Raw genomic sequence first — 24,604 nt, forward strand, 5'->3', positions numbered from 1 at the left:
CATGGATGGATGGATGAATAAAGAAAATGTGGTACATACAGCAAGAGTTCCCACTCACCTACCATCCTATTTTCTGAGGTCTCAATTACCTATGATTAGCCCTGGACTGAACCAAGGGTTACATTACTATGAGAAAAAGGACAGTGTGGTATAGAAGGATATGAGAGAGAGAGAGGGGGGGGGGGGAGAGGAGAGAGACTGACTCCACTTACATAACTTTTCTCATAATACATTGTTAAAATTATAATTATGTTATTATTAATCTCTTATTGTGCCTGATTTATAAATTAACCTGATCACAGATACGCCAATGTGAGTCTAGCAACATTATCTCCTGCAGATTAAGGGGGACTTACTCTATACTCAGTAACAATACACATCTGTGATACAGAAAGGAATTATATTTTTTAGGACAATGTGGATGGAACTCAAGAACATTAGGCTAAGTGAAATGAGCCTGGCATAGAAGGATAAGGGTTGTATGATCTCAGTGACATGTGGAATCTAAAAGAGTTGATCTCATAAAAGAAAGATGGTTATCAGAGGATGGGGGCAGAGAGAGGGGTGGGGCAGGCAAAGATGTTTATCAAAGGGTACAAAGTTTTAGGCTGAAGGAATGTTTTAGGGATCTATGGCACTCACGGGGACCATAGTTTATCATAATACATTTTAAATTTCCAAAATATTAGAAAAGAGTAAATTTTTAACTACCCTACAAAAAATTAGAATGAATCTTTCTGCAATGCATACATCGATGAAAATATCACATTGTGACCCATGAAGAAAAAAATTATTTGTCCACTAAAAATAAAAAAAAATATTCACTAGTATAATAAATTTGAGAAATAAAAAAAATCCCTTGCATTAAAAAAAAAATCACCACATTCACAGTCAAATCTTGCTTACAGAGGACCACCGCACTGTGTGATAGATAATTTGGTGCTGATGCAACTAATTACAAAAAGTAATTTTTTGACATGAGTAATCTAAAATCCCTATACCTGAGAATAAATATATCACCTTCCAACTTTACCTATTTACAAGATGCTTATTAATACTAGGTACTTTTATCATTGCACTACCTTAGTTTATTACACTTGATAATCATTAAGGAATATGCATCAGTTTTTTATGTCAAAAATTTTAACATACATTCACATGAAGCACATGAAAGCCATGTTTGTTTTCAAAACAATTTTGATTGCTTTATAAATATGTAAATTGAGGATAAAAAAATAATGAATTTTTGAGTTTTATTTTTCATAAAATGGCAATCTAGAGTGATCTCACTGAATGTATTGCTGTCATATTTCAAAAGAAAACAGGACACAGATTACACAAGAATTAATGAACTATCATTTGTTCGACTTTATGACTTAATCATAAATCTGCCCTCAGTACTGGGGATTATTGATGGTTTCAGTGTGTAGGAGTTGTCACTAGAAAAATATAATGATTATTCTGGGAAACAGAATAGATGTTTTAAACATCAAGAGCCAAAGAAATTATTACAATAGCCATTGTTTCCAAACATGATTTTAAGCAGATCAATATGTATCTTGGAGGGAATAAACTAAAGTTTAGCATATAAAGTTAACAAAACATTTGTGATTCTAATGTATAATATGTATTATAAAAATCAATTAGAAAGGTGAAACTTAGTTATTGTGTATAACTCTAACGGTCAGCCTTAGCATTTTAAAAATTTTGTATTTTAGATGGTTACAGTTTTGTAGAAATGCTGATTCATACAGAAAAGCAGCAGCAAATGGCAAATGTTTTGTTTTAAAGGCCCAATTTGCAAACTTGGGAGAAATCTTTAATAGAATAGTGAGATGCTGGTAAGAACTTTATCTCAAGTCTATGCCAGAAATCAACATGCTGGTGGGTGAACACTTGAAGGATTAGTACATGCAAAAACATTTTGTATTTTCAACTGGAAGACATTTTAAAATGTTTTAAAAATTAAAACAAAGTTTAAAACATTTAAAAATGAATACAGAATCAAAATCCTGAAGAACCCAGAGGTACTAAAAAGAACCCTAGGATTTTGATGGCCATGAACACAATTTAAAAAGAGCTACAGAACTAAGATTGGTGCCAAAGGCAACTCCTGGATCCTGCAAATAATCCACTGCAGAAAGTCAGATGATGGCTCACAAAGCACTACAAATATGTAGTTTCTAGTACTGAAAAGGGAAGATGATTAGATATGAATCCCCAAGTCACTCCCCAAACACAGTAAAAATTCCAATGTAGATAATCACGTATGATATAAAATGTTTAAAATATTGGTATGTTTCCAATAACTGTTTAACAAATGCTTTTAAGCTGTAAAAGTTCCTCATTAAACTAGCAACATTCCAGCCCAATGAAATTCTCTACTAACTTTGAGCACTTTTTTTCAAACGACTACAAATGATGGATGTTTTAATGACTACATCTGTAAATCACTTGAGACTTTACCCACACCCTGTCTTGTTTAAAATATTGTCCTGAACGTTAAGGGATGCAAATATGTACCTTTTCTACATAAACATCAGCCAAAAGAAGTTTATGGTGTTCTGCTTTCCAATGTGGTAGAAACTAGCCATATGTGAAAAGTCAATTTGAAATGGGGTAAGTCCAAATTACAATTAAGTCTAATTTCTAAAGACTTAGTACAGAGAAGAACAATATTTCAGTAATTATTTGCATTACTTATTGAATATTCTGAACAGGATCAAACAACAATACATTTAAAACTCATTTCACCTGGTTCTCTTACTTTTATAATGAGGCTACTAAAAAAAAATTACACAACGTTTATGACATTTCTTTTGAAAAGGAAAATGTTTACAGAGGTTTATATTTTCTATGACATTGGATATTAAAAACGGAAAGACATTCTACTACGAAAAAAATCAATGAGAAAACATTCAACAAAGTACATCCCAGTAAAGCCCTAACAAGTGAAGGTCCAAAATATCATCCTCCAAAACAAGTACTCTGGATATTTACTGTAAGGTTAATGATCCCTCTCATGGGGCTCTGAGGGCAGAAATGTATCCTGCTCCCAGATACAGGTGATGCTGTCTGTGGTGGCTGTCCTTGAATCTTCAATATATGGAACTGTGTTGGCAGTGACTTCCAGGGCAGAAGCGACATCAGTAGTAATACTGTGAGGACTTTCCCAAAACCGCACCCCCACTGCTATAATCCTTGCCCTTTTCCCTATAACATCTCCCATTTCTGAGAAGATTCTACACCAATGTTTGTTTGAGACATGGAATTGACTGAGAATATGAGCCAATGACCTTTTTTATACTAGGATTCACATTATTCCTGACTGCATCATTACAGAGTTGTATTTATTTGTTCATAGATAAGTGTCAGTGCCTACAGACAGGCTGTTTCAATTCTGTATAGGAGCAGACATAAATCAATACAGTACTGATGACAAAGAACTCTATAAGGCTCACTCATTTCCACAGTAAACGGCCTACTGAGACTTTCTTATACTCTGAATGACCAAGGCATTTTCAGGATTATAAACTAATCTTTGTTAAAGTAAAATGGAGAGCAACAGAGCTCTGCGTCTTGCTTGTTAGAACAAGTCCGATTCATGCATAAATATTTTGGACATATTAAAAAAGAATCCTAAGTGAGTATTTTTGCCGAGATTACAACCATCTCAATACCTGCTGACCTAAGAAATTCTGCAAAACATTCTTCACAACAATCTGTTCCATCAGTAATGAACTATGTGGCTCAGTGGTAGTCTAGGTCCACCCCAACTTAACAATGCAGCTCATTTCAAGAATGAAAAGCACACTAGTACTAACAGATACCTTTCCTAAAAGGCAACTGTAAGTCATGAATTTCCTCCGTTCTGTGCTGCTTATGACAATGAGTTTTTTAAACAAAAATATAGGAAATCATAAAAATCTACTGGAGTCATTTTTTGGCAGAACTCTACTAAAAATAAAACCTCTTTTCTTACATTTAATTTTCTTAAAATTTAAATGCTGACCATTGTTCAGCTGATCCACTGACTGAGCAGATTCTTAAATAACCCAACTAAGTTTCAACAGCTCTATCCAGTTATTACACCAGCACCAAATGCAAAATTTTTTGTATTAAAGGACTCAATTCCATGGAATTGAAATGCTGAAATCAAATAGAAATGTGTGGGGCATTTTTTCCTCTTAATTCTGATTTGTTATATGTTATATATGACAGAATACATTACAATTCATATTACAAATATAGAGCACAATTTTTGCTATCTCTGGTTGTACACAATGTATATTCACACATTTGTGTCTTCATACATGTACTTAGGTTAATCATGTCCATCTCATTCCACCATCTTTTTTACCCCCCTCATTTTCCCCTCTCATGCCCTCCCACCCCTTTCCCTATCTAGAGTTCATCGAATCCTCCCATGCTCCCCCTTCCCAACCCCAATATGAATCAGCCTCCATATATCAGAGAAAACATTCGCATTTGGTTTTTAGGAACTGGCTAACTTCACTTAGCATTATATTCTCCAACTCCATCCATTAATCTGCAAATGCCATGATTTTATTCTTTTATTGCTGAATAATATTCCAGTGTGTGTGTGTGTGTGTGTGTATCACATTCTTTTTATTCACCTAGGTTGGTTCCACAGTTTAGCTATTGTGAATTGTGCTGCTTTAAACATTGATGTGACTGTGTTCCTGTAGTATACTGTTTTTAAGTCCTTTGGGTATACACGGAAGTCCTTTTGGGTATAAGTCCTTGGGCCACACAAGGTGGTTCCATTCCCAGTTTCCCAAGGAAGCTCCATACTGCTTTCCATATTGGCTGCACCATTTTGCAGTCCCACAAGCAATGTATGAGTGTGCCTCCCCTCCCCCCCACACATCCTAGCCAACATTTACTGTTGTTTGTATTCTTAATAGCTGCCATTCTACTGGAATGAGATGAAATCTTAGTTTTGATTTGCATTTCTCTTATTGATAGAGATGTTGAACATTTTTTCATATATTTGTTTATTGATTGTATATCACCTTCTGAGAAGTGTCTGTTCAGTTCCTTGGCCCATTTATTGATTGGGTTATTTGGGTGTTTTTGGTGTTTAGCTCTTTGAGTTCTTTATACACCCTAGAGATTAGTGCTCTATCTGATGTGCAAGTGGTAAAAATTTGCTCCCAAGCTGTAGGCTCTCTATTCACCTGATTGTTTCTTTTGCTTAAAAGAAGCTTTTGAGTTTGAATCCATTCCATTTATTAATTCTTGATTTTAATTCTTGCACTAAAGGAGTCTTATTAAGGAAGTAGGGGCCTAATCAGATATGATGGAGACTTGGACTTACTTTTTCTTCTATTAGACGCAGTCCTGGTGTAATTCCTAGGTTATTGATCCACTTTGAGTTGAGTTTTATGCATGGTGAGAGATAAGGGTTTAATTTCATTTTGTTGCATATGGATTTTCAGTTTTCCCAGCACCATTTGTTAAAGAGGCTATTTTTTTCTCCAATATATGTTTTTGGCACCTTTGTCTAATATAATTGTAATTTAGTCTCTGTGTCCTCTATTCTGTACCACTAGCCTACTAGTCTGTTTTGGTGCCAATACCATGCTGTTTTTGTTACTATTGCTCTGTAGTATAGTTTAAGGCTAGTATAGTGATGCTACCTGCTTCACCCTTCTTGCTAAGGACTGCTTTAGGTATTCTGGGTCTCTTATTTTTCCAGATAAATTTCATGACTGCTTTTTATTGTTATGAGGAATGTCATTGGGATTTTGATTGGAATTGCATTAAAAGTGAATTCAGCAAAGTAGGATACAAAAATCAACACCCATAAATCAAAGGCATTTTTGTATATCACTGGCAAACACTCTCTTAAAGGGAAATGAGGAAAACTACCCCATTTACAATATCCTAAAAAATGAAATAAAACAAAACAAAACAAAACTCAGGAATCAATCTAACAAAAGAGGTGAAAGACCTCTACAACAAAAACTACGGAACACTAAAGAAAGAAATTAAAGAAGACCTTTGAAGATGGAAAGATCTCCCTTGTTCTTGGATAGGCAGAATTAATATTGTCAAAATGACCATACTACCAAAAGCATTATACAGATTTAATGTGTGGGGCACTTGTGTGCGCACATAGTTGTGTGAAGAATAGTTGCAAAGATAATAAAAACATTTTCCAGATCAGAACTGGAATACTGGTCAACCTGGACTCGATGGGAAGTTATTGCAGAGATTCTAACATTGGAGTCTGACAGTAAAGAATAAGAATAAGTTTACTAGGCAGCATTCACATTTATACATGAATTTCCCATTTTTCTTCATTTTGGGAAAATATCCATATCAAATTTATAATTTTAAATGTACAATCTGTGGTGCTAAGTGTAATCACATTGCTATGCAGCCATCCCAATCCACCTCTAGAATTTTTCTTCATGCCAAACTGAAGATTTGTGCTTGTTAAAATCGATAACTTCCTAGTCCCTCCTTCTCCCCAGCCATCAGTAATACCTTAATTACTGTTTATGCTTAGTGATTATAAACATACAGGCATATTCCACTCACTTTTTATGCTTTTTACAAATCATGTTTTTATTTTTCCTTTTTTTCCTACCATCATTTGGAATTTCTCCTTCTTTGCTGTTTTTTCAAAAAAGATTTTCTAGAACAGTTTTAGGTTCATAGCAAAATTGAGTTAAAGATAGGGATTTCTCATATACCTCTTTCCTCCACAATCCTACTATGAAAACATCAGAGAGGCACATTTGTTACAACCAATTAACCTACACTGACACATCATTGTCTCCTAAGTGTCAGCTTTTGATGTTGAATTTTTACAAATATACAATGTTGTTTTCTACCTTCCAGTATCATGGAGACTATATTCACTGATCTAAATGTCTATTCATCCATCCTGCTTAACTCCTGGCAATCACTTTTGCTTTCATGAATGCCTTCAGTGTTGTGTCTAAAGTCATTACTGTACCCAAGGTTATCTAGATTTTTGTCCTATCTAGTATGAATTTTCATAGTTTTTTAAAAATATTTAGGCTTATAAGCAACTGAAAATTAACTTAAGATGTAAGGTCTGTGTCCATATTTGGTGGGCAGGGGGAAGGGAATGTGAATGTCTACTTCCTCCAGAACCATTTTTTGAAAAGACCATCTTAGTTCCTTTGTCAAAGACAAGCTGATTATTTATGTGGATCTATTTTTGGACTCTCTACTCTCTTCAATTGATTGATTGGCATATCCTTTCATTATACCACACTGTCTTGATTACTACAGCTTTATATAGGTTCTAAAGTTGGGTAATATCAGTTCCTTGACTATTCTTTTCCTTAGATATTGCATTGGCTTGTCTGAGTCTTCTGTCTCTTCATATTAACTTTAAACAGGAGTCTGTCAATGTCCACAAAAACTTGCTGAGATTTGAATTGGGATTGCACTAAATCCACAGATCAAGTTGGGATAGACAGACATTTTGATGGTACCGAGTCTTCCTATTCATGAACGTGGAATATCTCTGTTGTCTGTTGTTCTTTGATTTCTTCTATTAGGATTTTAATTTTTGCAGGTGCCAAAATAAATGGTATTTTGTTTTTAATTTCAAATTCCACTGGTTAATTGCTGGTATAAAAAAAAACTGATTTTTGGGTAGTAATCTTACATCTTGCAATAATCATTGATTACTTTCAAGAGTTGTTTAGAAAATCATGCCATCTGCAAACAAGGTCTTATTTTTCCTTCAGAATATACATGACTTTCATTTCTTTTCTTGTCTTCCTGCATTGGCTAGGATTTTCAGCATGATGTTGAAAAGCAATGGTGAAACGGGACATTCTTGCCTTATTTCTGATCATACCAGGTAAGCTTAAACTTTTTCATTAAGGATTTAATAAGGATAATGTTTGCTGTAATTATCAAATTAAGAGGGTTTCTATTTCCAGTTTGCTAGTTTTTCTTCTTTAATAATGAGTGTAGAAATTTGTGAAAAGCTTTTTAAAAAATATTTAGTTGTAGAGGAATATATATAATTTATTTTATGTGGTGCTGACGATTGAACCCAGTACCTCACACATGCCAGATGAGTGTGCTACCACTGAGCCACAACCCCAGCCCAAATTTGTGAAAAGCTTTCTGTGCAACTATTAAATATATGAATGTGTGGTTCTTCTTAGTTGATATAATGGTTTTCATTAGTTGAATTTAAAATGTTGAACCACTTTTGGCCCATTTTGGATAAATCTCAAATAGTTGTGGTGCATAGTTCTTTTTATATATATTTTTAATTTGATCTGCTAAATTTCGTTAAGGGTTTTTCAACTATGAGAGATACTGGTCTATAATTTTCCTTTCTTTTAATGTGTTTCATTTGGTTATTATAGCAATGGTGTCTATTAGAATGAGTTGGGATATATTCCCCTTGTTTCTACATCCTAAAATATACAGAATTAGTAAAAATGTGTCCAAAAAAGTTTGGTAGAATTTACCAGTAAAACCAACTGGGTATGGTGCTAGTTGGGAAGACTATTAATCACCGATTCTATCACTTTAATAGATACAGGCCTAATTAAATGTTCTGTTTGTTTTTGTGTGAGTTTTGGCCAAGGATATCTTTTAAGAAATTGTTTCATTCCATGTTGATTATCAAACCTTTCAGCATAGACTTGTGTATAATATCCCTTTACCATACTTTCGATGTTAGAGGATCTGTAGTTCTATCCATCCCTTCATTTCATGTCTGATATTAGTAATTTAGGTCTTCAATCTTTTTATTTTGGTTAACATAACTAGAGCTTATTAATTTCATTGATCTTTTCAAAGAACTGGCTTTTGGTTTTGTTAATTAACTCCTTTAATTCTCTGTTTTAAATTTCATTGATTTCTGCCCAAATTTTTATTTCTTCTTCTTTTTGAATTTACTTTGGATTTAAATTGCTCCTCTTTTTTAGTTTCCAAAGGTGGGAACTTAGATTGATTTGAGATCATTCTTCTTTTGTACTACATGCATTAAATGCTATGAAATTAAGCATTTACAGTTTTCCCCTGTATCCCACAAATTATAGTAAATTGCATTTCCATTTTCATCTAGATAAAAATGTCTAAAAATTTGTCTTTAGAGTTCTTCTTTCACCTATTATTTAGAAATTCTATATAATGCTCAAGTATTTGGGGAATTTTCCAGATGTCTTTCTGTTGTTAATTTGTAATTAAATTCCACAATGCCCTGAGTGCACATACTGTATGTTATTTTTAAAATTTCTTGAGGGTGTATTTTATGGCCCAGAGCGCAATGATCTATTTTGGTGAATATTCCATATGACCTTGAGAAGAATATGTATTCTGTTGTTATTGGATAATGTTATCCGTAATGTCAATTATGTACAGTTGATTGACTGTGCTGACTAATTTAACAATTTTCTTATTATTTGCCTGCTGGATCTGTCAATTCTTATAGAGGGTTTTTGAAGTCTGTCAGTTTTTGCCTCACACATCTTGACACTATTGTTAAATGCACGCACTTTAAAGATTGCTATGCTTTCTTGGAGAACCAAATCCTTTATTAATCCAATACCCTTTTATCCTTTAGCGACTCTCATCTTCTTTTGATTAGTGTTACCATAATATGTCTTACTCTCTATGCTTACTTTTAATTTATACACACATTTATATTTAAAATAGGTCTCTGTGGGCTGATATATAGTTGCTTCTTCCATCCTTGCCCCTGCTTAGATGTTTTTCCTTTGTGGCTGATTTCAAGATCTTTCTTTTTTATCTTTTTTTTTAATTTGCATTTATTATTCTTATTGTTTTCTGAGAGACCTCAGGTTTGTTGCCTGAACCATTTATGGCTTCGGATACTTCTTTTTCATTATCTTCTGGTCTTTCTTCTGATAATACCAAGCAGTTGCACGCTTTCTCTATTTGGGCTGTTTCTCAGATATTCTGTTACTCTGTTCTTCCTCTAAGTTTCTGGTCTTTTTCCTCTTTGTTTTTCCATTTTGGAAGGTTCTATTGATGTCTTCTCAAGTTTGAATTCTTTCTTCACGTACATGCAGTATATCCTCACAAATCCATCAAAGATGCTGCTTGTATCTGCAAGCGTTTTTGTATGTAGCTTTTCTTAGAGTTTCTATCTCTTTGCTTACTTCTCTCTGTTCTTAAATGCTGTTTACTTTATCCACTAGAGTTCTCAACATCTTCATCAGAGCTATTTTAAATTCTTGCTCTGATAACTCCAACATCCCTGCAATATCTGATTCTAATTCTCATGCTTGTTCTGCCTGTTCAAACTCTGTTTTCTCCTCATTAGTATGTCTTCGGTGACTAGGCCTTTGGGAATATGCTGAAGGTATGAGGGGAGGGGAAGCACCCTACCGCCTTGAGATGGTCCCAGTGTTCAATGAGCCTGTGTCTGTGAACTTCCATGTGCCCTCAATTTTCACCCCTCATGCCCTTGGATTGGAGAAGGCAGCTAACAAGGCCAGGTAGGCATTTCTCCTTTCCCATATTAGCCAGGCTTTATGAAAACTAAATAGGCTCTAGTAAAAGAGTTTCTCTTGAGGGGAGACTTTCTCAAGAATGGAATGCTGAACTGTACTTCAAAAATGTTCCTTTTCCTCCACCCCTGCCAGAAGCCTGGGAGTTTTCTCCAGTATCCACTGTGATGCACTGATTGAGCTCTTAGAAGTAAATGTGCCCCACCCCATGCCTGCAACTGGGTTCCCCTGGAGTTTCCACCTTTCACACTTGACTGATATGAGCCAGAAATTTGTCAATTATAGTCAGTTTTCCTATCATACTAGAATTTTCCATGCTGGATTCTGCTTGGGAATTTTCAGTTCACCAAGTTGTGATTCTTTTTTTATTCAACAGTTCTTCTGTCCAATTTTGGGGGAAATGGCTTGCTCTGAGACTTCACTTCTCCGATTAATCTATAGAGTTATTGATTTTTCAGTTTGTTCAGATTTTCACTTGCTAAGATTAGTGTTGACTTCCAATCTCCTTACATGCCAACCAGAATTTGCTTGGTTATTTTAAAACAATATTTATGTCTGATAGTCTCACTTTAATCATATCTTTTCCCTGATATCCTTTATTTTTTGTTTTCTTCAGGTGAGTTAAAAGCTATCTTAGCTTTCCCCTCCCCCTTTGAGTTCTTTCTGTACCATGTTTGATTTTGAAGTTCTCAGAGTCTCATCCTGGTTTCTTTCTGAGGCATTAGATGCTCTACTGTGTTTCTGTTCCTGTAATCTCTTGCTCTCCCAAGATCTGATATTTAAAGTGTCAAGGTACCACTACTGCATTCTGTGGCTTCCACCACTCTGAGATCAAATTATGCTGCCATTCCTCATCTTTTCTCAGTGTCGGGCAAAAAAAAAAAAAAAAAAAAAAAAAAAAGAAAAGAAAATGTCACTTCAGTATGACACAGACGGGCCAGGATGCTGTGAAGTTCTCTTTTCTAAACCCCATCTAAAGAAGGGAACAACTAAGGATTAGACTTCTTCCTCTGGTCTTTGCCAAACCATGCCAGGGAGGGTAACATTGCTATGAAATTTCTTACTATTTTGAATATAGCTTTTATTTCAAGTTTGCTTGGTTACTGTAGATCTTTGGTTTTTAGAGTTTAGATGAACTTATTTTACTAAAAGTCTTAATTATTTACTTAGTTTCCATGAAACAAGAAAGATCTGGAATTCCTAATCCACCACCTTGCCCATTTTCCTTTTTTTTTAAAAAATTCTGGATTTTCTTAGTGTAATTAGTTGAACTGTGCACTGTGCCTGCACCACCCACCAAAGATAGTGAAGTTCTAAACCCCACTATGCACAAATGTGACCTTACCTGGAAATAATATGATGGACCTGAAATAATATGATGGACCTATTGGAGTGGGCCCTAATCCAATATGACAGAGGTCCTTAATGAAAGGAGAAATGTGGAGAGTAGGACACACAGAGAAGGACAAGGATATGGAGAAAACACAGGGAGAATGTCATCTCCAAAACAAGGAACCCCTGCAGCCACCAGACACTAGCACAGAAACTGGAGACATTACCCTCACAGCCCTCAGAAGGAACCAAACCTGCTCACATCTTGACCTTGGACTTTTACCTCTAGAGCTGTGAGACAATAATTATGTTTTTAAAGCCAGTTTATGACATTTTTGTTAAGGTAGCCATATGACACTAACTCATTTAGATATCACAGTACCACTGTTGCTTCTGATTAATTCATCCTTTCTGCAGTGGGGTATGCCCTAGAGAATAAAACTCAAGACATTTGTGTGTTTACAAACAAGCTCCACTGTGCCCAGAGGAAGCTACAGCACCTCTTTAGGTCTAAGTTTCCTCACATGCAAAATCAAGGCTTGCTCTAGGTCAGCAAACACAGGCTGTGAAGGCCTATCCAGGGAGTGGGAGACCAGGATGAGCAGAGAGGTCTCTGGAATCCTCGCTGTTGCCTTGAATCCATTCCATTCCATGACCATAGGATTCTGTAGATACTGATTCAAGGCATAAACATACAAAAAGACCAGGAAATCTCATGTTTCTCTACAGCAGCTGACGCTAAACGGAAACCTATGCCTATATAAGTTTAGGCCAAATGCTACCAAAATGCCCTCTTCTCTTCAACATAATGCATATACTCCAAGACATGGCATGCAAGCCCTTCACAACAATAAAACTGAGGACATTTGGGGGAGCAGATGGAGGGCTACAAAGCAGCTCCTGTTCTTTGCTCCTTACATAGGGAGCAGAAGTCAGTAGCCCCATTAACCTACCTTTGAGTGACTCACAAACTAGGTGAACTCTAGCCTGGCCCCCACTTTGCTGATATCGGGCAAAGCAATCTTGCCCTGTTGCCTTACTGTGTGGCAAACATGGTGGAATAGGGCTCACCTCTGCCCCCTTAGCTCTGGTTTCTCAGTCTTGATTGAGTTAAGCTGGTCAGTTCAGGGGTCCAGTGGTCACTCAGGTCCCACTACATTCTCCAACGTAAATTTCTGAGGGAACTTTGCACTTTGGGTCACAAAAGTGATGCTTGATTCATTTGACTCAAAACTTGCTCTATGTACATTCTCTTTTAGCCAAAAACATCAAAGGGAATGGGGTATGAATCAGGTGCCAAACGACCTTGCTCTTCTCCAAGCATGACCCATTTGTAACTTAATGTTCTTTACCTCTAAGACTAGGTATTATCATCTCAGTGGAATACCAAGGTCCAGCCAGGTGAGAGAATCTACGGAAAGTAAGAACTTACTTTAAGTGGTCACACCTTACAGGATTCCTGGGATGAGGGTACTCCCCAATTTAAATTTTTTATAGGCACTCTGTCACCCATAGGAATGCCTGTGGAACATGGCAAGCAGCAGGAGGTCAAGCCCTGCTCTCTTCCAAGAAGGAAAAGCCTAGAAATAGTATCCCTCAGGGCATATTCAGTGCTGGCCCAGCAGTGATCAGAAGCTCTGAGCTTCCGGGAGGTGTGCTAGGCAGTGGCAATATCATGATGGTGAGGACTCCTGAAGGAACTCATAATCCAGCAGGGGAAATACACATAATAATGGGTCATACATTTTGTTATGAAATATTGTAATATGTGTCTCAACAGAGATGTAAAAATCGGTGCAGAATCAGAAAGGAGGGAAGAGTGGCAGTTAAAAATGCTTTTGGGTGATGGGAATGACATGATAGATTGTGGTAAGCAGATAACTCTAAGTTTATTTTTAAAAAAACATGGAATTGGACACTTGAATAAGGGCAAATTTTATGGTATATAAATTACAGTTCAATAAAACAATAAATATAACACGGTGATTAAATGTAGAACACTAAGTGGTTATCATTCCAATTTCATGATCAGATGATTGTTGAATAATGAGGTGAAGCATAAACTTATTAAAAAAAAAGTGCTGACTTATCATGAGGTTCCTATCATACCACATCATTTTATGCCAAGAGGCAGGATGAGTTTAAAATAGATCTGTCTCTGTCACTTACCCAAAAAAAGGGCGGGGGGAGGGGGAAGCAGTTATGTTTTAAAATTCTGCTGAAAATATAACATCTTATAGAAACCTCTTATTTTGGCATAAGTATTTTAAATGTAAAAAGGAGATTATTAAAAATGTTAAGCCCTTTAACACCAAGAAGAGTGCTGTCAGATGTAAGGAGGATGTAGGCTTATAACTCGGCTTTCTAAATAAAGGGTCTGGCTGTATAACAAGTCTAGTGTGCCTTCCAAAACCAAGACAAACCAACTGTGGATATGAAGACGTTTTGGATATGAAGACGTTTTTAAAAAAAAAATTTTGGAAATACAATGAGGTCAAGCCAGATGCTGGGTTTCCAAAAGATCTACTGGAAACTTTGTTTGTTTGTTTTAACATCTTATTTTACTTTCATTTACTTGTCTTTATTTATTTGTCAGGTGTTGGTTTTTTCCCCAAAGCAAAGAACTGGGTAGCCAATCTTTCCCATTTTTTGTATGACTGAGTTCTGCATATTTAAGAAAAACATACTTTACATTGAGGAAACAAGTACTTACAAATTAAATATTAAGTGTGAGCTATAATTCAGGTTCTTAATAAAATTACATTTTACAGATCTGTATGAGGGAATTTTTTCTAATTCTAAACCTTGAAAATTTTCTTCCTTTAAAGGAAACACCAAAATCCAGCAGATTGATCCATGCCCAGTAAGACTTCTAGCTAATAAATTTTTAAGTAATATTAATTCTTCAGCTCAAAATCTCCAAGTCAATGGTCAATTTTTCATCATTATGACACTTTCCCATTACTTTTATTTTTTAATATTCAATGCATTTTCTCCAAATTTATAGATCAATCAAATCAATAATTATCCTCTATGTAAACTACATGTGTGTGTATTTACTCTTAATCTTTATAGATATTATCTTCTAAATTTGTGGTAAAATATTAACATCAGAATTATTATTTTACCAAGAATGTAGAATGTGAGATGTTCCAACAGAGCGGCCATAGGGGGAACATTCAATCTAATTCCAGTATTTCACTGAGGCAGAAGACATACCGAGGAAACATGGCTTAATAGCATGAGCACCCAAATGGGGAGCTGGATTATATTCCTTCTTTATAGTTGTTACTTTTTCCTGTTGAGTTCTTACCAACACCTCCTAATGCCAACTCTCCTAATCTCTTTTCCCATATACGCAAATTAAAATTTGTTCATAAATTTACCAAATCTTCTCTATCTACAACTTCTCTTTGCCCTAGTTTTTTCATTAGTCAATATGGCCAATCTACAGATGATTTTTTTTTTTATTTTTATTTTTTGGTGGTGCTGGGGATTGAACTCATGGCTTTGTGCATACAAGGTAAGCACTCTACCAACTGAGCTATATCCCCATCCCTTACAGATGATTATTTTGAAATTTAAAATGAGACTTATTTTGCTATAGTATACTTACTTAAGTCCCGGTCCAAACTGTTTAGATAGTTTTCCTTCATTTACTACTGAGATACACAATTCTGATTAAGCAATTTCATATATCTAGATTCACCAGGGCATTATTTAATGTAACTAATTTAAAAAAGGAAATTACCATGAGGTATCTGGTTTTGTTTTTTTTTTTTTTTATTTTTGTGTGTATATAAATAAAATAATTCTACCTTGATGTAAAAAATGACACACATACTTTTCTTTAGGCTATAAGGCCAAACCTAAAAAGTACACACAAGAAATTTCACCTTTTTTTTGGCTGGATGATTCTAATGTTAGAATTTTTTTTTTTTAATGAAGAATAATCAGAAGGAAAGAACAAGAAAAAAAGAGCTTAAATAGTAGGCAACATATTAAGTTACAAGGAAGGCACAAATAGAAGGTAGCATATCATAACCGGTCTAAATAAAAAACAAAACTGTTGGATGGAAATAAAACCACTTGTCCCTCCTGGAAGACCACTTTCCAAGAGCATCAACTGAGATTGCAATGTAATTAATATGTATTATTTCTGAAAATACAATTAAAATCAATACTAAGTAAACTATGCAAAGGAATCTTTTCTTGGAAAAAGACTTTTTCAGAAATCACACAGCAAGAAGAGTTTGGAATCAGATAGTAATGTCAAATTCAGACCCCTTGCACTGAATGAGAACAAGTTACTCCACTGCCCTAAAACTCTCCTATAACATAGACCAATACACATTCTCGGCCAAAAGAAGCAGAGGAAATCTCTGATGTTTTTTTCTACTTCCTGATGGCAGGGAATCAGCCACTACATAGGCAGCTCTGGTTTCCTGAAAAGACCAGCCATGATTAAAATTCCCAGAGAAACGATAAAGATGCCAAACATCAAACCACCGATAGCTCAGAATCATACTTTGAAAGCTGAAGGCTACTGTTAATGCATGATCAGAGGGATAGAGAGAGCCTAGTGTGCTACCACCATGCCAAATTAACCAGGACAATTCACTGTGGGCAGACAGGAAACAGTTTAATTTAGAAGCAAAGGCCACAAGGGTTTTAAAAAGCTCTTGGTGCAAACTGAGTTGCAGGGCAATATAAAATAGTAAAGATTAATCTGTGAAGCAAGGTTGTAAAATGCTTGTTCAGAGTTAAAAGGAGCAAATGTGCAAACCGATAAGCAAGATCAGCACAGCTACAATGGAATCACCAGAGGACACAAGTACAGGCGGAACCCCTGGGCTGACTCTGCCTACACCTAGCTTCACTGTGCCTTAACGTGAGCCTGGATACATGAATTTCCATTATTGTTGTTTTTTTGAAAACCACGGTAAGGGAAATTCCTTGTAGACTTTAAATACTGTTTATTGTTGTAGTATAACAGCAATAAACATGGAAGTCAAAAGGTAGGATGTTCATTAACTTACCTAAAGAATAATAATACTGCATTTATTGTACTTTCCCATTTTTTGAAAATTCAGCTAAATTTGAAACAACTCTAACCAAAGTTATAAGCTCATATTTTATCTACTTTATCCTGCCCCATCCAATCAGAGTATTATTCAGCGTTTTGTTGTTGTTTTTTAATCTATGTTATCTACTTGTTACCTTAATTCAAAGGAAAATGCCTTAATGCTATTTACACTTTTGTTCTTCCCTAATTCACAACATACTAGTTGAAAGTAGTTCAACAGCTGCTTCATGAACAATGAACCATGGTGCAAAGGGACTTGAAAAGAGAACTGGTGCATGTCCTACCCCATGTAGCCAGGCCCTCTTGCTAGTCAGGGGACTCACTGCACTATCACCACAACTTCATGTTTTTGTCTTTGTATCATTCTTCCCCTTCTCTCATGCTGTGTTCTCGTTAGGCACAGAAGGAACTACTCACACCTGTATCAGGGGCACAATGCTGGGACCCAGGATGAATTCAAGGTCCTTTACTCCTAACTTTCCTGGGGGAAAACACTAGTAATTCCATGAGCAGTTAGTGAGACTGATAAACTTGTAAAAACCTCTGGTTTGCTCTATATCAAAGGCTGGCACAATCCAGGTACCATCACTACTCTCCAAAGCCTGTACACTACTATGTGGCTACAGAACCAGGCAACAAGGCACAGCCTTGGGGAGCTACGACACCAGGGAGACAAATCCTTTGCTGCCACTGGTAGTACATCTTTGGGCCAGGTGAATGTTTCTTGATTTCACTTTTCCTCACATAGGAAATGAGGACACTGGATTAAATCAATACTTTTCTAATATTAAATGAAACTTAAATTAGGTATTTTTAAAAAGGTAAAAGTGGAACTGTGTTGGTCAGTTGAAATAGACATGATTTGGAGGATGCAGAACTGGGACCCTCTCCTCTTTTCCCTTCTCCTCACTCACAACTAGGGAGGAATCCCCAGGATCCACGGAACCCAGCTAGTAAGCCAATGAATTAAAGTCCACTACACGGTCCCGCTAGTTAAAATATTCCATGACTCTATAATTCACTTTGCTCAAAGGTTCTAAAGTCAACATCAAGATACTTTCCATGCAAATACATTTTATCCTACATATTTTTGCTACAGCCATCTTTCCTGTAACCATATTCTAAACTATACACTTGTTGACTTATCTTTCCAGAATGCAATCCTTGAGTATTATAAATGGACTTTCTATACTCCCAATCCCCATGCTGGGGATTAAAACCAGCTCACACACTGAGCTATACACCTAATCTTTTCTATAGACAATCATGGATCTTTATTACATATCTGAGGTAAAGGAGATTAAGGAAATGATACACATGTGTCAATTAAAAAACTTACAGTCTGATGATACTTTACGATAAAGAATTATAATGGGAAGTAAAACTGATAGTGTCATCAAATAAAGTAAAATGGACGTTTAAGGATTGAGATGATTTCTAATTGGCAAGATCAGGCAAGACTTCAAGGAATGGGTGTTACCTAAACTGGGCTGTAAGGTAGGGCAGATACAGATGGCAAGTAAAGGTCACTTCATGGAAATGACCAGGAAGCCATAGGACAAGCACAGAGAACTGTATCTAATGGTAGCCAGATTGAAATGAGAACAGCATGAAGACAATAATGAGGAATAAATGAGATTACCGGCCAAGAGCACAGGGACTAACTGAAGTTTACCACACGGGGATGTTTCAAATGGGTTAAAGGAAAAAGACTGGGTTAACAGGCAAAAAGTATAAATCCCTAGAGGAGGAGGAGGAGGAGGAGGAGGAGGAGGAGGAGGAGGAGATGGGATGTGCACTGCAGCCACTTCAGCAGTGAAGACTAAGTGGAATCAAAGAGGACAGGGGCTAAAATCCAGGTAAGCACTACTCTGTGGTTACCAGGAATGGAGAACCTACAACAAAGGTGGGAGACAGAGGATGACTGCTAAGTGCTGGCAGAAGTCTCCCATGGAAAATGCATATGTTAAACTGAAACATGGGGAAGAGGTCAGAGTTGAATTTTTATCTTGGAGATCTTTTATAGAGATGGCAGATGAAGTTTCAGGAATGAATGAGATTAAGAAAGACTATATTGAAAGAAGACACGTCTAAGCACTGGTACCAACATTAATGGGTTCTAGGTGGAAAATGAAAATGAGTTGGAGGAAGAGTGGTTGGAAAGGTCCTAGGAGAACTGGAGAGCACAGTATTATGACAATATCCATGCACATACAAGTTTAAAAAGGAAAAAGCACAGCTCCTGATCTATAAGAGCACATAAACTGAACAGCAGTGTCCTCTAAAGTGTGTTCTAGAGACCACTAATTTTAGTGAATGTTAAAAAGTGCTTTGTGATCAAAGCAGACCTGGTGATTTATAAAGCAGGGGGACTAGCCCTTCATCTCTGGTCAAAATTTAAAATACACATCAGATTGTTAAAGGCCGAATCAGCTGGAAAAAAAGAAATCTGTGTAACTTTTGTTCATACCATGCTTGTAGCAGTGGTCCACTTTATTCTATGAAAACAGCCCTTGTTGCTCTGCCAATGTGGCTTATTTTTAAAATGGAAGTGTTCTTTCTCTTCCTCTCTCTTCCCCTCCCTAATCTCAGGGGAAACAGGATTACCATTTTTCCCTGTCCTAGGCAGAGTTCTCTCTCTCTGAGCATACAACTCAGCATAGGAACTAAATAATTTAGACTTCAAAGATGTCTCCAGAAGATCTAAGAAATTACTATTTCCCAAATTAACAAGTAAAATACCCCACACACATAACCTCCCCTGACAGGAAACCCTTGGAATGCAGCCTTTGAATCTCCTATTTGTATATTAATTTATTTATTAGAGCTTTATAGATCCCCTGTTCCCTTGATGAGCAGAATCAGAATTTTTACCTTGGAGACCTTTTATAGAGATGGCAAATGAAGTTTCAAGAATGAATGAGATCGTTAAGAAAGAGACTATACTGAAAGAAGACACATTTAAGCACTGGTACCAACATTAATTGGTTCTAGGTGGAAAATTGAGTTGGAGAGGAGTACCCTGTATTTCTTCTTTGTTAGCAAAGCAATAAGGCTTCTTTAGTCTTTTTTCAAAATCACGCCCTTGTATTTGGATTGGCACTGGGGACAAGGACCACTGAGCTTTTCAGTAACATGTTCATCTGAACCACAGACTTTTTTATCTCCATCAGATACTTCAGTGCTGTTTCCATAGGACCTCAGTTGAGGAAAGTGTTATGTATAGTAAAATTCAGAACTTTGGAACTGGGAAGGACACTTGTGATCATTTAATCTAATTCCTTTATTTTACTACTACAGTGCCTTATTCTATTCTTTAAAAGCATAAGAATGTGTGTGTGTGTATATATATATACACACACACATTCATATATATATAGGCATATGAATGAGAGATTTAAGAAATAGAAATTGGGGCTTTAAAAGCTACAGCATTAGGTAGGATATTATGACTATCAATTGGAGGATTAGAAAGAAAAAAAAAGACCCTACTACACTTTTGGTTACATGAAGCTCAAAAACTGCTCCATCTTACAGAATGGGAAACTGAGGCCTAGAAGCTAACTTGGCCTGTGACCAAACTAGTACATGGCAAACCTAGAACTCAAACTCAACTTTATCTGACTCTGAAACCTGGGTTCCTGAACAAAATGCTCTGCTGACTTAACAAAAGGACACAGAAGAATTCAGCTCTTGCATACACTATCATCCATCTCTCGCCCTCTTGGATAGGACCCAAGATAAAACTTTCTTGCACCACGTTCCAACTGCACATATTTATATGAATAAAATTCATATATATAGAAACACATAGAAACAAATCTGATGTGTTAAAAAAAACAAGATTTAGAAAGCAGGTTCTCGGGAGCATAATATTTGTTTTGTAAAATAATTTTGTAAAATCATCCTCAAAATATTCTCTTGTCCAGTGTGAATATATTTACAATTACTTCATTTTTATGAATTTTCTCTAGAGAGCATATTCTGCATAGATCAGGATATGCCTTCAGCATTTCAGCAAGATTCTACATATGTCATGCACAATTTTTTTCTAGGAAACCTACATTCAACTATGAGATATAAATCCAAAATAATTATTACCTTGGATTTTGTACCATAGATTCTTAATTGTCTTGAGCTTTCCTTGAAATGGCACACTGTCTTTAAATGAGACTCATCATGTATAAACACACAGATATATAAACCATTATATATATATATATATATATGCAAATATACAAGTCTTAAACTTTGACTCCTTAATTTAAAACAGTACCATAGAACTCTGAGTTAGTAGAAACTTAATTTGAGCTGCTTTACTTTTTAAAAAATTAAAGCATATTAAATAGCATATTAAATATGAGATGTAGTTATCTGCTAAACCACTTTCCCCCAAAGTACATGTGAAAAACAAGATTCATCTTCCAAGTTAGGGTTCTACAAAGCTGACTTCACTATAGACTGCTAAGCCACTTGGTTTAAAAAAAAAAATCACACACATACACACACACACACACACATTCTCTCTCTCTCTCTCCATTAGTGAAAATAAAAAATAAAATTTGCATTAAGCTCATATTAAAACATATTTTGACATAATATCTCAATACTTGATCAAAGATTTAGTGAAGATTCTTTCATAACAATTTTTAAATATATTTTTTCAACTGTTGTATTGATTAGTGAAAATTTAAAAAGAGAGGTATTGTCTGGGCTAGAGTTGTGGCTCAAAGGTAAAGTGCCTGGCTAGCATGTGTGAGGCACTGGGTTCGATTCTCAGCACCACATATAAATAAACGAATAAAATAAAAGTCCATCAACGTCTAAAAAATATTTTTAAAAAGCAGTATTGTCAATTTATGTAAAGCTAACTTACTGTGGTACTATTTTCCAAAATGGGTACCTTGAAACACTACAATTTTACTGTCAAATAGATTCAGGAAACATAGAAACTTCATTTCTCTTGATAATATACAATGGCACTGTATAAGCCTCCTGAAAGGTTTTAAGCTAAAAAATTTTTTACCTTTATTTAGTTCATAGTTTCTCACGCTTATCTATCCAGAGACTGCTTTTCTTTTTATGGTTAATATCTATCCATGTCCTTGTATGATAGCTTCATAGGAAATAGGATTAGAAATGTTTGATTTATGATGATAGGAAGGAGAGAACTAAAATTGAGTAGTGCTACCCAACTCATGTGTATTGGGTTTTGAAATAAATACAACTTTATCAAATTTTTTTTCAAAATGCTATTTTTAAAGGACACATTAACAATACAATGAATTGGGGCTGGGAATATAGCTTAGTGGTAGAGTACCTGCCTAGTATGTGCGAGGCCCTGGGTTCAATTCCCGGGACTGCAAAAAAAAAAAAAAAAAGTATGTATATGTGTTACATGTACATACACGTAAATAAAACTGTTTACAGAGCAACCAGATTAAAGCAAAAGCATTCTGCATGCCAAGAGGAAAAACAAACAAGAAAAATCCACACTCATTGTTCACTAAGGTTTTATACAAGTAGTTAAGACACTTAGTGTAAAATAAGAGCTGACAATACATATTTAATGCCCATCTGAAATCACCTCCGAGGCATGAAGACAGAAAGTAGGAAATAAAGGGAGTTGTTCATTATTAAAAGGTTGACATCCATCCAGCATACTTACACTGCCCATTCCAGCTTCTCATTCTTGATTGAGTTGTACAGAGCCTGTAAAGAGAAAAAATAAGATTGAATTATTGTTTTCCTTCTGTTCCATATTCTGAATTCAGCACATGACCAAAGCTTTACACTGAGTCTGCAAGTAACTCGTTCACACCTTCCCAGTCTGACCATCTGAACAGGAGGGCTTAGAGCCCTTGCCAATGCTCTGGGAAGGTGAGGAAGAAATAAGTGGGGCAAACAAGTGCAAAGTGAGCAGAGTTTTATGAAACACTTTCACAACTAGAAAAATGTCTTTTATAAATAAAGTCTACCTGGCTAGGGTTGTGGCTCAGCAGTAGAGCGCTCGCCTACATGTGCGAGGTGCCCTGGGTTCGATCCTCAGCATCACATAAAAATAAAGGTATTGCGTCCAACTAAAAATATATTTATTTAAAAAAAATAAGACAACCCTATGTATTATAAAGTAAAATTAGATGTGATTAAAATTAAACTCATTTAAAATATGCCTTACAGTTTCATTAATTTGGACAAATATTGGTGGTACTCAGGTTCTTTTTTACCGATGGAAGACTTCATGGCATCTAAATAAGATGCATGGAAGGGGGCTGAAGCCAGATATGGAAATGTATTTCTATACCAATGACTTAAGCAGTTCTTATTGTTCTAATGTCATAATTCTGCTTTACAGTGAAGTATTATACTGGTTCCCGTGTGTGGTGGTGGAGGGAACAGAAAGCTTCCTAGGGTCTTGGTAACAATAAGAACACAGTCAAGTCAGCCTAAGACTGCTTCCCCGATTCTCCTAGCCCCAGCATTACATATAAAATCCTTATAAATCAACTTATTCCATTACAACGACTACCTGGAAAAAATGCTTTAAATTTTGAACGAGATATTACAAAGATAAAACAAGTGTATTTCTAAGATATAAAACCACAACAGCAAATTAAACTGAAAAGAACTTTATGTATAATATTATTATTACATTGGAACATTTTTTTCCTCAAAGGACTTGGACCTATTACAGCTTGAAGGTTTTGCAAAGACTTTGAATTAGGAAAAAAAGAAGGAATTAGATGCCATACAGATCCTCTTTTACACAAGGAAAGGCAGGATTCAGAAGCTGCCTACGCTGCAGCAGAGCAGTGGTAAAAATGCCTTGAATTCCTATCTTCTCCCTCTTAATATGTCTCATCCCAGTGTCTGCGTGCAGAAAGACTGCACATAAGTATTGAATTCCTTTTTCATCAAAACACTTACAATGTAAAAAAGTTATATATTTTCTATTACTTAAGACTCAAAACATGTATCCTTAAACACTATTTTGACAGGTAATGTGGAAGTTCTCCAGTATGGCATAATAGTTTACTGACTAATGTGATTTTATCCTTATTAGGACATGGTAAAGTATGTCTTCAGTCAATGAGAGAACTGCAAATTAAAACAAAGGATAAATTAAAGTGCAAAGATCACACTATAAATTAGATGTTCTGTTTGAAAAACTCGAAATTTACTAAAGGACTCCAAAAGCCTATGATATAGCTCATGTCGCCTGAAGATGAACACTTAGGAGGTGCAGAGTGTCTCAGGACTTTGCTGGACAAATGCCTTTTAAATGGATTCTATTACTTGTCTGAGCCATTTTGAACCCACCAGTAATAGTGGGCTGGGAAACTGCAATTGAAAAGAGAAAGATCACTGAAGGCTCTTTATCTCCTAGCATACTCAATATTGCGCAGAGTAATTCACCAGAGTAATTCACCAGCTTTTTAAAGCTGATTATAAAGGTAGATAGTTGGAAAATTATATCTGAGCATCTAAAGATTTTCTAATACATTCAATTCTTCCTTTCAACAGTTTCTTTTCAAATTGTTTTGCACTTGAGGGTATTTGCTTTACAAGAAATGGAACTCGACAAAAATCTCATGATAGAGTCACTCATTAAATTCAACAGACCTGTCATCATACTTGTAGGTCAAGTTCTCACCCTGGGTTTATAATAATTTTTTTT

The 24,604-nt window shown here is 35.7% G+C and overlaps 1 protein-coding gene across 7 annotated transcripts in view; it reads right to left on the minus strand.

Annotated features, from left to right (window-relative positions):
• PSD3 (pleckstrin and Sec7 domain containing 3) overlaps positions 1 to 24,604 on the minus strand; it is a gene marked incomplete at its 3' end in the record, with an annotated part of 568,898 nt that overhangs the window by 105,062 nt on the left and 439,232 nt on the right. For all 7 annotated transcript variants that reach the window (XM_081269548.1, XM_081269547.1, XM_081269545.1 and 4 more), the window contains one exon: positions 22,595 to 22,638. In XM_081269548.1, coding sequence (XP_081125674.1) covers positions 22,595 to 22,638 — 44 coding nt within the window. The remainder of the gene's footprint in view (positions 1 to 22,594; positions 22,639 to 24,604) is intronic.

The sequence above is a fragment of the Spermophilus citellus genome (genome assembly GCF_964194105.1).
Source record: "Spermophilus citellus genome assembly, chromosome: 16".
Lineage (NCBI taxonomy): Eukaryota > Metazoa > Chordata > Mammalia > Rodentia > Sciuridae > Spermophilus > Spermophilus citellus.